General features: G+C 36.1%; 1 protein-coding gene across 2 annotated transcripts; it reads left to right on the forward strand.

The window, feature by feature from the left end:
* Nucleotides 1–5,413: 5,413 nt before the first annotated feature.
* Nucleotides 5,414–6,790, forward strand: LOC149212997 (cypmaclein-like). 2 transcript variants are annotated; one of them, XM_089390694.1, is made up of 4 exons: nucleotides 5,414–5,544; nucleotides 5,710–5,754; nucleotides 5,874–5,916; nucleotides 6,553–6,790. In XM_089390694.1, the coding sequence occupies exons 1-4, from the start codon at nucleotides 5,485–5,487 to the stop codon at nucleotides 6,732–6,734; spliced, it is 330 nt and encodes a 109-aa protein (XP_089246820.1). In that variant the 5' UTR covers nucleotides 5,414–5,484; the 3' UTR covers nucleotides 6,735–6,790. The 2 variants fall into 2 exon arrangements, with proteins under 2 accessions (XP_089246820.1, XP_089246821.1); XM_089390695.1 differs by having other exon boundaries at nucleotides 5,710–5,748.
* Nucleotides 6,791–14,334: the final 7,544 nt, after the last annotated feature.

Here is a 14,334-nt window from a genome sequence, read left to right on the forward strand (position 1 = left end):
ATAAATAAGGTGGTTAACCCATGTCATGCAAGGGACCACAAGTAGTTAATAATAATGTAATGGGCCCATGGTATTAGTTGATGGTATGAGGAAACCATGGTAATGATGCATGGTATTGTATGTATGAAGCCTATATAAGGGCTAGAGACTCCACATGAAGATGAAGAGTCAAGGATTATTGTATGAACAGGCATATGGCTTGTGGAGTGTTCTTGAAATAAGATGAAATGATTCTTTATTGATCAAACCCTTATGGTAGGGCAACACCATACATTCACTCCTTTAGGAAGGAGAACACTCCACAAGCCATATGCTTGTTCATACAATAATACTTCTCTTCATCTTCATATGTGGAGTCTCTAGCCTTTGTATAGGCCTCATACATACAATACCATGCATCATTACCATGGTTTCCTCATACCATCAACTAATACCATGGGCCCATTACATTATTATTAACTACTTGTGGTCCCTTACATGACATCGGTTAACCACCTTATTTATTACTATGGCCCATCCCATTATTACATTATTACCTTGAGTACCTCCCTTGGTACCCCATATTATCCCCCCTAGGTATATAACATTCCACCCCCCTAAGCATGTTTCGTCCCCGAAACATGGGAAGAACACAAATAATAAGATCTACTCAAAAGAGTAGTCCACTGATACCATGCACGTGCATCTAGCCATCCAAGAGAAAGGTGAACCCTCGATCTCGCTGGTGCCTCGCCCGCTTGAGATGGAAGTTGACCGTGGCCGCTCTTCTGTGTTGATGTGTAGTAGGTGGATCGTCTCTCCTTTCTATCCATCATGTGACTACTTGGTTTCCATGATGGTTGTCTTGCGGGGTGATGTGGGTGATGATATGTTGAAGTTTTAACCCACGATGGCTTTTGCTTGACTTCACCTTGCTGTGGTGCCTGTTGTGGTGTCTTCTTTTTCAATATGACTTCAACCACTGAGCCCTCCTCTGATGAATCATCACCTGTAACCTTTTCTTCTGCAACCTCTGTTTGTGTTTGATTGTCGATCATTAAAGGCTCATCATCTGATGTGTCAGTCCCTTGAACATCTTCTGCTTCAGCCTCCATGTGCTCTACCTGTTTATGGATGGAAATATCCTGTAATGTAATTTTCTTCTTTTTATACCAGAGCTTCAGGAATTTCTTCTGCACATTAATATTGATAGTATCCACGGATTCCATCCAAGGATATCCCAAAACAACATCCATATTATCCATCTCTGAAGCATAAAAATCACCATGCAACACATATTTATCCATAGAAATCTTCAAATCCTTGTACACTTGAACATCCTCATTATCAACCTGTGTATGTTCAATTTGTTTTGCTGGGAATTGAAATTTTTTTGCCAAATTAACACTGATAAAATTATGTTTACAACTAGGATTGATAGAAACAATGATCTTCTCTTTCTGAATCAATCCATGAATCTGTAGTAAGGATATACCAGTAGGAATTAACCCTTTGTGTCTCATTCTCCTTTTTTCTAGCTTGAGACCATTTTTCCAAAAAGAATTTTTCAAATTCTGCATTTGAAATTTTGTTCAACCAATCGTAGTCAAGTAATAATTTCCATTTATGAGCCTCACCTCTAAAGTTAGACATCATTTGAAACTTCCAAAAACAACCTGTTGTCCCAAATTTGGACTTGTATATTTTTATGAATTCTTCAATAGTAGGACCATCATCTTTTCCTGTAAAATATAGATCCTTGCTAGAAGCCATGAATGGTTTGGAAAAAATTCACTTACTTGGCGAAAATGTGTAATTGTCACAGTTTCGTCAATATTGCTCAGAATCCTTATTATGACCTGTTTTTAGAAATGGAGCAATCATTCTACATCTGCCCATGTGATAGAATTCCTGATCCAGGCACTAGAATTCCCGATCTGCGCTGCTACTCTCCCGCCGTCGCCCAAAATTTCTGCAAAAAGCGCTGATTTTAAATCAGCGATATCTCCCTCATACGGACTTCGATTCGACTGATTTTTTTTTTTTGAAGTTGGGTATTTTTTCCCAAAGAATCCAGATCTGCAATTAGATTTTTCAGATCTTGTACCAGGACGTCTAGATTTGCGCCGCAAAGTCGCTGCCCTGAAAATTGTCTACAACCCCACTGATTTTTAGATCAACGATATCTCCTTCATTCGGACTCCGATTCAACTGATTTTTTTTTTTAATCTGGGTATTTTTTTACAAGGAATACAGATCTGCAAATAGATTCTACAGATCTTGCACCAAAACGTACATATCTGATCTGCAAATTCTCCACCCGAGAAACCCTGCAAAAATGAAAAAAAAAAAAAATCTCCACGATTTACCCAAGAAAGAGCTCTGATACCAATTGTTGTGGATCTAATCCAAGAATATTATAGATCAGATATGAAATAACTCTGATACCAGTTGTTGTAGATCTAACCCGGAAATATTATAGATCTGATATAAAAACATAAGATAATGCAAATAACCCAGAAATAAGATGAAATGATTCTTTATTGATCAAACCCTTATGGTAGGGCAACACCATACATTCACTCCTTAAGGAAGGAGAACACTCCACAAGCCATATGCTTGTTCATACAATAATACTTCTCTTCATCTTCATATGTGGAGTCTCTAGCCTTTATATAGGCCTCATACATACAATACCATGCATCATTACCATGGTTTCCTCATACCATCAAATAATACCATGGGCCCATTACATTATTATTAACTACTTGTGGTCCCTTACATGACATGGGTTAACCACCTTATTTATTACTATGGTCCATCCCATTATTACATTATTACCTTGAGTACCTCCCTTGGTACCCCATATTATCCCCCCTAGGTATATAACAAACCGATCATCTTCATCTCTCGTTTTCCTTCTTCATGTTGTGTGCCCCACTTCTAAATCAAACGACTTAAGTTTTCCTTCACCTCTTTAGAGATTTCCCATGGTTATCATACACTTGCAATTCACATCAATAGAAGACCTTCTCAGATACCAAACTTGATCTAGATCTTTTCACTTCAAAGATGCATACATAATTGTATGTAAAAGAGCATGTAACCATGAAAGCATATCACATAAAAGGAGCGGAAATAAAATGCAACCATGAGAAAACAAATGAACAAAACAACTTGATAATGGAGTTCACCCAATGTGGGTTACATTTCCGGGCCATGCTTAAAGTGTGGAGGTCTCGTTCATTAATCTTCAACAAAATACAATTACATGCATTTACACAAGACACCTTATACCTCCACATCTGCTGAAGAAATGGTTTGCACCATTAAAATCTGGATCCTTGGGAATCTCAAAGATTACCCAAATATTCTTTCTCACTTGTTGACTGAAATTTTAGTAATCAGATGACAAATCAACCTAGTTTTGAAATTGTCAAAATTCGGTCATTTGAGAATCTTTTAGATTCCTCATGATCCCATAAAAAAAAAATTATACAGGTTGACAAAAAATAGATAATTATATAAGAAATCCATTGTCATTATCAGACTCACGATAAATTTCTGATTAATTTGAGTAGAAACTAGAGATGTTTCTGACACAATGAAAAATCAACTCCAAAATTTTCTGATTAATTTGAGTATAAACTAGAGATGTTTCTGACACAATGAAAAATCAACTCCAAAAAGATCTCAAGATTCCTCATAAATTTCTTGAGCGGAAGGTTCCATCCTCCTCGATCTATGTTCCACTCATTCTTTGTCCCCCTGTCGAATGGAAAAACTTAGGTTTTATATTCATTTTTGGGCGGAAATGTAAATAATTCCATTAAAAACCATGAATACAGTTATTTTATTATACAATGTTTATAACACGTTATATGAGTTGGGAGCTAGTCCGATAATATTGCCATGGTATAATATAACATAATCAGCGACATCATTGGTCCTATAAGTAATTTTAAGATGAATTTTATGAAAAATATAAATAAATTTATTAAACTTAGTAAATATAACTTTTTATTAAAATTTGTCAATAAATTTTTTTACTATAAAAAGTTTAAAATACGTTATTTAAGTTGTAAGCTTGCTCGACAGTATTGCAGCAAATGTAATTTACTGTGAGGATAGCTGGCATGTGGAAAGCTCCAACCTGTAAACCAATTTTTTAAATCATAGCATATCATATCAAGAACAAATTTCAAAAAATCTGTTCAATTGTCACAGGTTCATTTGAGAGATTAGAAAAATGTATGTAATTTATTTATTTAAAAAAAACCCTGTTATTTTGAGTGGTTTTCTTATATATTAATGAATTTAGCTAGGAGTATATAATTTTTCTGTCATATTTGGAGTCATACCATTTTTAATAAGTTATACAATTTTAGTTTTATAATTTTTAATTGTTTTAAATGTATTTTTAATGAATTGAAAGAATAAAATAATTACATCAAACTTGTAACATTAACTAATTTTCGTCAATATATATTATATAAAACAAAAATATAAAATGAAATAAAAATATTCTAGAAAGAGTGAGAACAGTAATCTATTACTAGCTACCAATCTAGTACAAAAATAACATCGGGTAACAACATTTACCTGCTATCCTGAAGTCACTCGAGATAATCAAATTGCATAATTTTCAATGATACATTCGATTGGTATAAAAGTTTCACTATTATAAAAGCATTATAATATTGGAAATTTCCGGCAAAAGTTTCTTCATAAAATATGGTGCAGTAAGAGCACGCTAAAACATTCTGTTATTAAAAAACATCATGCTACTGGATATTTCCGGCTGAAGTTTCTTGGATGACTTCATAGTCTAAATTTATATTTTGATGCTGTCAAAGCACGCTCATGCATTCAGTTATTAAAAAAAACAGTAGTCTGCTGGATATTTCCGGCTGAAGCTTCTTCAATAACTTCATAAACCACATTAATATTTTGGTGCGTTCAGAGAAGGTGCCCCAGGTTAGAGTGCCCAGTAGACACCCCCAGCTGGCAATTGTCTAAATCCAACTTACAGCGAATAAGATAGGCCCAGTTCGCAATGGCCTAGATTCATCTTACAGTGCAGAGCGCAACTTACAATGCATAACAGATAGCATACTCGAGATTGGTGAACCGAAACGATGCAAGTTGTATTCAGGTTGGCCCAAACGTGTTGGATTCGTATACACAACCAAACTCGCGAATTTAAAAAGTAAAATCTTGCTTTTCTCCACTTTAGGGAATTGATTATGGTCAATCAACCAATAGTACGCAGTACACAATGGGATCAAGTGATGACAAGGATGACAGTCACAGCCACCTTGATATTTTGAGGAAAGCGCCCAGAAGGAGGAAGATGGTAGGAAGACAGATTTGCCGATCTCTTCTGCTCCCTATAAATTGAGAGCATCCTGCACCTTATTGTATCATAGAGTTAGAAGAGGATAAGTAATTGATATCTGAGTTTTCATCTTCATTTATATCTGAGTTTCAACAATACCTGCTCTCATGGCTTCTACACGCTGTTTGTCTGTTATATATCTTCTGATGATAGTACTGGCTGTTCCGGTAAGAAGCTACTTGCATCTACCTGCTTATCAATACAACTCTTTCTTCTCTGAAGGGATGTTGTCCTGTGATACTTATTTTCACATCTGTTACTTGGAAATTTTGTTAAAAATATCTGATTGGCCTTGAAGATGAACTCATAGATGATAATTATTGTGTCTACAGATGTATGCCGAAGCTATTGATATTGGAGCTTTAACAGAAGTTGGGGTGATTATATCTCAACCTCTATTTGAGTTTTATTACATCCGTATAATTCATTCATAGATGTAGTTAGGAGGCCCGGCTTTTACACATATATAACAATCTCCTTTTTTTCCCGATTCCAGCTGCAAACACATGCAATGAATAGGAGGCTTCTGCAGACCATAGGTAAATGCTCCGAAATGCACACATGATATTATATTTTCTATAATTGTTGAATCAACTGCTAGAACTGTTTCTTGTGAATTCGAAGCTTAGCTTAGGCATCAATTTATTGTTATCGCGGCTAATGCTGCTTCAACATTTTCTACCTATATTGCTGATGATTTAAGTTTTCTTGTGGATTCACGACTTGTCTTTTAGGTTATTTATTGTTTCTATTGCTTCTGTTGCTAAGGTGGTTTTTCAAATTCAATGCTCATAGCCATTGCTTATCTCTGATATCCTCTGTACTTGTTACTTCGGTTGTTTTCAACTCCTCTGGTGAACTCGAAAGCTCGTTTTAGGCCTTTGTTATTTGTTGTTGATGCTGTTATTGCTTTGTACATTCTCTAGTGAAGTCAAGGCTCATCTTAGGCGTTTGTTGTCGTTAATCACAAGTCCATCTTCAGTGTTTAATCTCGCTCTTATTGTTCTGGATGTTTTAGCTATTTGGTGTGAATTCCAGGCACATCTTTAGTTTATTGGTGGTGTTTAGTTTATTGGTGGTGTTATGGTTTGTTTCTTGTTTTAGATTTTTCTTATGAATTTAACGTTACGTTCACCCTTTTCATCACTAACTGTTTCCTGGATCGGTCAACCCAGATTGTAATGCCGCCTGCGGAGAAAGATGCAAAGAAGCATCCCGCCAGAATGTATGTTTAAGAGCTTGTGGTACATGCTGTGCCAAATGCAACTGTGTTCCTCCTGGTACATATGGAAACCAGGATCTCTGCGCATGTTATGCCAGCATGAAGACACATGACAACAAACCTAAATGCCCTTGAGTATGCTATATCCAGTACTGTAATTTTGAGGTTGTCAGGAGTTCAGACATATATAGTTTACCAAGCATGTATATATAGCTAAATAATATGCAGTTGCAATGGATCCTTAGAAAGCTTATTATCAATGTGTCTACAATTGTATACAGAATATTTCATGAATAACCGGTTAACAGTGTTGGTTAGGTTACTACAAGTTCAGCCAAGGCTTGTATCTGGAGAGATATATTTAAGCGTGGTTAACATCATTAATGTCATAACATTATTTGTATTGTGAAAAATGTTATTTGTATTGTGAAAAACAATGTTGGTTAAATGTTATCGGAAGAGAATACCTTGATACGTATAATCACCTGTAAAATTCCAACACTATTTATGATCTTGTCGGCCGTCTATATATGATCTTGTGGGCAGTTTATATATATGATCTTGTGGGCAGTTTATATGTTCTATGGTTGGAGAGAGTTTAGAATGTTTATGGTTGAATATGTTTTTTTCTATAATTACCTCACTCGACTATCTTTTCAGCCTTAATGTCCCCAATGTAACTTGTACACTTCTTTACATCTTAGCACATCTAATCTTTACATCTTAGCACATCATTTACATGGTATCTTCATAAGAATTTGTTTGCACTTGTATAAAAAATATCATTTAAGTATTTATAACGAATTATGTAGCAAAATACATTTGAAATATGAAACATATATTTTTGGATAGAGAGTTCTCAAAAAAATTAATACTTGAAAATAGTAATACTGAAAATATATTTTGGATGTAAAATTTATGTCATTTAAAAAAAATGTTGAAAGGATGATCAAAGTGCTATGTTGCAAATAGAAAATCATCCATGTGGTGAGAGTTGTAAAATGACTTTTTGAGTAAACTAAAATTCTATTGCTTTTCTAAATTTATTTATATATTCACCTTTATAAACAAATATGTTTATCTTTACAAACAAATTACTTATAAATCTACATACTTTTATAAAATGAGCGTAAATTACTTTATAAATTAAATTAAAATTGCATGAAAAATAGTAACATAAAAAGGGAACATTAAATTTAAATTAAAATTGCATGAAAAATAGTAACATAAAAAGGGAACATTAAATTTGTTTTACCGTAATTCAAATTTATAACTTGATTGAAATGCATTCCCAATGACATGAAGTTTCCCAAACTCTAACTTGAGGAAAAGTGGGACTTGAACTTGAAGCCTTTGATAAATAAAATAACTCTCAACCAAGTTAGGTACTAATAAATTGATAGCAAATTAGCTAAAATGGGAAGTTTTGAAGTGTTTACTTATAGCTAAAATTATCTCCCTTGCATGTGAAAAGGATATAACCTGTCTCTATATAAAAACAATTGAAATTTCAAAACCAAAATCCTGAAAACTCAACAACAATGGGGCTAAATATTTGCTAGGTTACCTAGAAAATGAAAACTTTATCTCTATTTCTAAGTTGTTGAGATTGCATAAAACATACAATGAATATATTACACTAAATAGAGAACATTTTTTGGTTTTTTGTCCTAATTTTTTGATATTGCCTATCACACATAAAAACAACACATGTATTTTGATATTGAGTATAACACATAAAACAACACATGTAGACAAGAAAAAGTAGGAAAATTGGAATGAAAATAGAAAATTAAAATGTCAACTTTCTAAAAAAATAACATTTATAGTGTATAACTCTAGATATAACAAATAAGGTTCTATTTTGGAAAAAAGAAACATTTTCAAGTAAAATGAAAAGCATTTCTAAATGAAAATATCATTTCAAATGCAATGGAATAGTATACTTGAACAAAATGTATTTAATTAACAAAGTCAAGAAATGTAGTAGTAGATGTTTTATGATATAGATCAACAATCGGGACAACTCTTCGAATGAGACTTGATACCATGTTCATAAAAATTGAGTATTTTACAATGCACAAACACCTTATGTAACCACTAAAAAATCCATATCAAGGATCATAGTGCTAGTGCTTTTACTTGATTAAAACTCTCCACCTTAAATAACCACTAAAAATTTATATCAAGTTACATAGTGCTAGTGCTTATGCTTATACATGATTAAAACCCTCTACCAGTGAAATAATCCATAGCCCAAACCAACATAGCAACATTGTGAAATTTATTAACGCAAAATAAAAGAAATTATATAGGATGCTGTCTGTGGGGAGCAGGAAACCAAAAGTCATCCGTGTGGAGTAGGAGCAGAGCTTAATGGATAGAGCTTTCCTAGATTCCTACATTACCTATGAGACCATCATGTGAATGACTGTGCGTGCAATATTTGACCATGAGAAACATCTTCGTGTGGAGCCTTGCCTGGAGACTTGTGCAATATCTGTAACAACGTTCAGACCTGCGCTGAAGTAACAATGTTCAGAGTGCTTCGGAGTCTTGAACCTGCATATATGCATTTTTTATTCATTCAGTTGAGCATGCTTGTCCGATTATATTCATTGTATTTGATTTGACGTACAACATGCGAACACGTATTCATAATAATACATACCAAAAGGAGAAATAGATTAAAGTTTCACGTGGAGTTTTTAAAGCCATCCTTTACATTAAAGGAAGCTTTAGGAGAGAGAACTAGTGAGAAGAGGCTTCGGAGAGAGAATTAGTGGACTCTTCTTTTCAGGCACATTTTAATGAGAGGAATTTTTTAAATGAATTTTAATTTTTAATTTTTTTATTTTGGTAAATGTGGGAAACATTTTTTAAAGATATTTTATTTATTTTTCTTTACAAGTGGTGTAAAGAAAGTTATATTACTTTTTTTCAAAAAGATATTGTATTCATTGAGAAAATATATTAAGTGAGAGTTTTGAAGGAGTTTTGTTTAAGTTTTGATAGAATTAAGTTTCTTAGCTTTTTGTTGCACTCAAATATTAATAAAACACATATTTTGTGGTACTCAAACATTAATAAAATAAATATTTTGTAGTGGTGGTTCAGTGTCATTTTTTTGGGGATGCTGTTGTGTTTTTTGTGCATTTTATCTCTCTTTCTCTCTTTTTTACTTTGCTCATAGCGGCAAGCAATATTGTACTGCCTAAACATGTTAGCATAAACTACTTTTATTGGAGCAAACACATGCAACCTATATTCATTGCTAAATATTTACGGGAACTTGTAACTTATAGATATACTACGTCTTCAGTTGATGAATTCGAAGAAATAAGCGATAATGATAAGACATATCTTAAGAAATAAGTGATAATGATAAGACATATCTTAAGGAAATTGAAGAATCACTTTTTACATTAGGCTTTTTATATTACAACTTTTCCAAGGCCTCCTCCTTGGCTTGTAATTGACACTACAACCTTTTTTTCTCCTCCTCTTATTTTTGTAGGAGTCTCATTCATTTCCATATTCTACGCCTGAATTATTTGGTTGATCTCTTCAATTTATTGGAGTCATGCGACATTTGGTTTCCTCCTCATTTTTAGCACTAACATCCGTTGAAATATTTGTCTCATCACCCAAATTAGAACCTATGTCAATAGGTCCATCTTATACAATTCCAAGTGCTCCAATATTCATATCATTACCTGAGTCTAATCCCAGGTCAATTGGTCCAACACTTGTAAATCTTGCAGCGGTGATCTTCTCGTCATCCTCTCATTCAGACTCTTGGTCTTGTTGCACAGTTGAAACTGTCATTTTCTTCTTCTTTTTATAGTTCCTCTTAGGCTTCAATTCTAGATTCAATTTCCACCAATGATCCTCATCATACCCTTATTTCTCACAATGGGTACAAGAGGGATTTTCTTCTCTTCTCTTAGCTGCTGCTTTCCTCTTTCGGTGGTCATCTTTCTCATGCTCCCCCATGCATTCAAGATGTACAACCTTCACACTAGCTTCATCAAGAGATTTAGGTTCAAAATTATAGCAATGAATGACACAAATAACCATGCAAAAAGCCAATATATTTCATCAACATCTTAGGAGTGTCTAATGGAACATTCAATGCTAATGGTTGTTTCTTAAACTCCTCTATAAAATTATAAACATTTTGACCTTTACTTTGTTTGAAATGTTACCGATCCATCATAGTCTTCTGTCTGTAGCCGAATAGGTAACATCGTCCAATAAAAGCATAAATGAGCTCAGATGAAGATGAAATAAGTTTATAACTACTCTTACCACCTTTCTGGAGTTTTCCTTCCTGTTAGCTCTGCTAGATATTGCTAATACTCAAGGAGCTGAAGTAAGCTTGGTCCTTGGTTTTGCTCAAAGGAGGCCTATACCGGTCATTCTCACCCTCCCCTTCACCTCACTCATCCTCCTTTCACTTCCATTTCCTAGGCTTGTTGTTAAAAGTCATATAAAAAATCTTTTTTCTCTCAAGTGTGAGAGCTAAAACCTAAACCCCCATACAATCATGTTCACATGATCTCACACTCCGTAACCCATCGTCGCCTTTTATTGTGGTCGTCGATTACCGCACCCTGATCTAGCGGTTCCCCGTCACATTCGACGAAAAACTTGCTCGATTGATTCCCTACCGTCTGATCACCCCCCATCACGATTGGACGACGTCCGCTCTCCCCGCGACCACAAAGTGTTGGGGCGTTAACACACGATGGAAGGGTGGTTTTCCCTCTCCTCCGTCGCCATGCGTCACGCGCCGAGTGGGATCACCCTCCATTGTACCTTTAATGCCCAACAATCAACGGTGGTGTGGGAAATACCACTTACCGCTCATCCTTCGCCCCCGCCCGTTAACTCCCATGCGTCTTGTCCGTTCGATAGCCGTTGGATCTATCCGCTTGAGATCCAACGGCCCACACTCGCCCTTCTCCCATATCTCCTGATGCCCTCAGCCAAGCAATCCCGACTGTTTATCTCCTTAATCCGACGGTCAGTCTCGCTCTGCCATCCGACTATTCCACCCACTATGCAGTCCATGTACCTTAACCATTCCATGCTCCCGAAAGGACGAAGGTTACCAGTTTTCAGTACCAAGTGCATTTCCTCCTTAACAACTGCCTTCAACAGACAGTATGGCTGAGAAAGAAAAGGACAGAGCCCAAGTAGGTGAATGCATTAAATAGTTATGGAATTTCATTCTGCACGACACTCCACCCGCCCGAGAGGACAGCAGAGTGCAGGAGAAGATCACATTCATCCACCACAACAAGAAAACGCACTTAAAAGTTCCATCCAGTAGTTAAAGCAGTCGATGGTCAATTATGACCCCTCCATACTTAGAATGGCCGAGTGCCTTTGTATTCGAACTCTGTATATACCCACAAACAAGATGTAATCGGGGTTGATGGTGGATGTAGGGTTAAACTTCTGGAGACTATAACTGCTTTGGTACTTGCAACATCTCGTCTTCAATTCCAGTTAATACAAGTTTATTTTGCTCTTAATTGCTCACTTTCCATTTCTAGTCTATTCTAGGCTGTGCCTGATATGCTGTTTTCCTGAACTCTTGATGTTTTGCGTTGGAGGAGTTGTCATTCTATCTCTATGTTAAAGTCTTGTATGTATCAGTCAATGAGTTATTCGGGTTTCTTTTCACCTAGTGACAGAGAGCTTTCATCCTGTCTGTACATTAGGGAATTAGATTTGCAGACCTCTTTACTGGTTGCAACCGACCATCACAAGGTCTTGTGCATCTGCTCGTGTGGGTAGTATTCTCTATATTCACCCAATTCTTAAACTGTGAGTAATTGGTGGTCTAAAGCCTTGTAGTCTGGGGGTGTTCACACATGTCTGGGGGTAAGCAAGGTAGAAGTGGTTATCTGGCTTGAACAAGCATCATTCCTTCCATTCATCCATTTGCAACATTAAGTTGAATTTTTATGTTCCCGAGCATCTCCAAGCTACAACCTAGGAGAGTTTCTTGTGGTGATAACATTAATTGGCACCATTGCTAGGGAGAGAAGATTGAAGCTCAGCTTCCTTGGGAGAATGAAACAGTTCCAGCTTTGATGATAAACAAAGCCTGGACACACTTTTGGTTGTAATCATCTATCTGGCGACTCTACTGGAAGACCTACCTTTGGCGACTCCACATTACAATCCTGGCTTAGTTTGTGAGGCATACTCGAAGAAATCCATAGAAATCACCAGCTGATCCAGTGCCTGACCTTGAGAAGATTGTTAAGTAGAGGAAAACATCACAGAAAGCAGCATCAGGATCAGGTAAGCCCAAAAAATCTGATGTGTCTCTGCAAGAGAAGATTATAGCTGAGAATTTACAGTTTGAAGATCTAGAGCCTAGCATTGCTAGTGAAGAAATACCTATAGAGATTCATAAAGATCCTTGTGCATTTAGTTCCCCTTTGGATCTCAGTCCAACGAAAGCCTCCCATATAGTCCATCATTTTCCTTCATTTCTGTCACCTATTTCATTGCTTCCTACCATTCAATCTGCCAGTATCCTTCCACCTACCCCAGCCATGGCAGGTCAACAGGCACCCACAAAGATGGAAAGAATTATCGTTGCTAGGTATGGACCCCTGGTCTTGCCTGTTCCTTTGAATGCCATGCCCGCAGGAGAGTATCAGAAATATATGCCTAAGTTTACTGGTACAAAGGGAGTAACAGCTGAAGAACACCTTGAGTCTTTTTATAGTTATGCTGATAACCTAGATATTAGTGAAGATGATGTGCGGATGAGAATATTTTTCCAGAGAAGCTAGAAAGTGGTTCAGAGAATTGACCCCAAGGTCTATAGCAGAAATTGAAGCCTTAGATGATGTATTTTTGAAGCATTGGGGAAATAAAAAAGACCTGCTGTATTACCATACCGAGTTTGGAAACCTCAAGAGGAAGAATGGGGAATCATTGCCTAAGTTTAATAAAAGATTTAATCGTATGTATAGTAAGATACCAGTTGAAGTAAAGCCTACCCCCACCTCTACCAAAATCACCCATGTCAATGGTTTTGACTCTGATTTTTGCCTACTATTGAGAGAAAGAAGATGTGCCACTCTAGCTGAAATGCAAGATGCAGCCCTAGAGGTAGAATCTAATAGCATGGCTGCAGAAAAGCTCAAAAGTCATGCTAATAGAAGAAGATATAGAGGTGAGGCTTCTTCTTCCTCTGTTTCATCTTCAGAGCCTAAGTTAGACAAAAGGACTAAAATGATAGAGTCATTGGCTGCTGACATATATAAGCTGAAGGTCGAGTAGAGCTCTGGGAAGACAAGGCTTCAAAACACATTTGCTCCAAGAAATCCAAATCCATTCAGAAGAGCAAATGATCAATTGCAGATCATTCAGAGGGTCAAAGAAGCAAATGAAGAACAAAAGGTTAAAGCCCCTTTCCAAAACGTAGTCATGGAGGAGGAGCAGTTTGAAGAAGAGGATGAAATTCATTACATGGAAGATAAAGGCAGTGCTACCTTCTTGACATTGGTTTCCTATGAAGAATCATTACTACAAGACCAAACCAATCAAAAGTGGGACAGAGAGGCTATTCTATAGATTGATTAACAGCAAAGATATAATCTGAGGTCAAGAGCAAACAATATCAAGGAGAATCCTGCCATAAGAGCTACTGTCATGACAGAGAAATAGAACCTCAGACAGAAAAGACTAGCAGCTGATCTAG

This window comes from Pinus tabuliformis, chromosome 1_1 (genome assembly GCF_031772625.1).
Source record: "Pinus tabuliformis cultivar Carrire ecotype Pingquan chromosome 1_1, CPIR1, whole genome shotgun sequence".
NCBI classification, from domain to species: Eukaryota; Viridiplantae; Streptophyta; class Pinopsida; order Pinales; family Pinaceae; genus Pinus; species Pinus tabuliformis.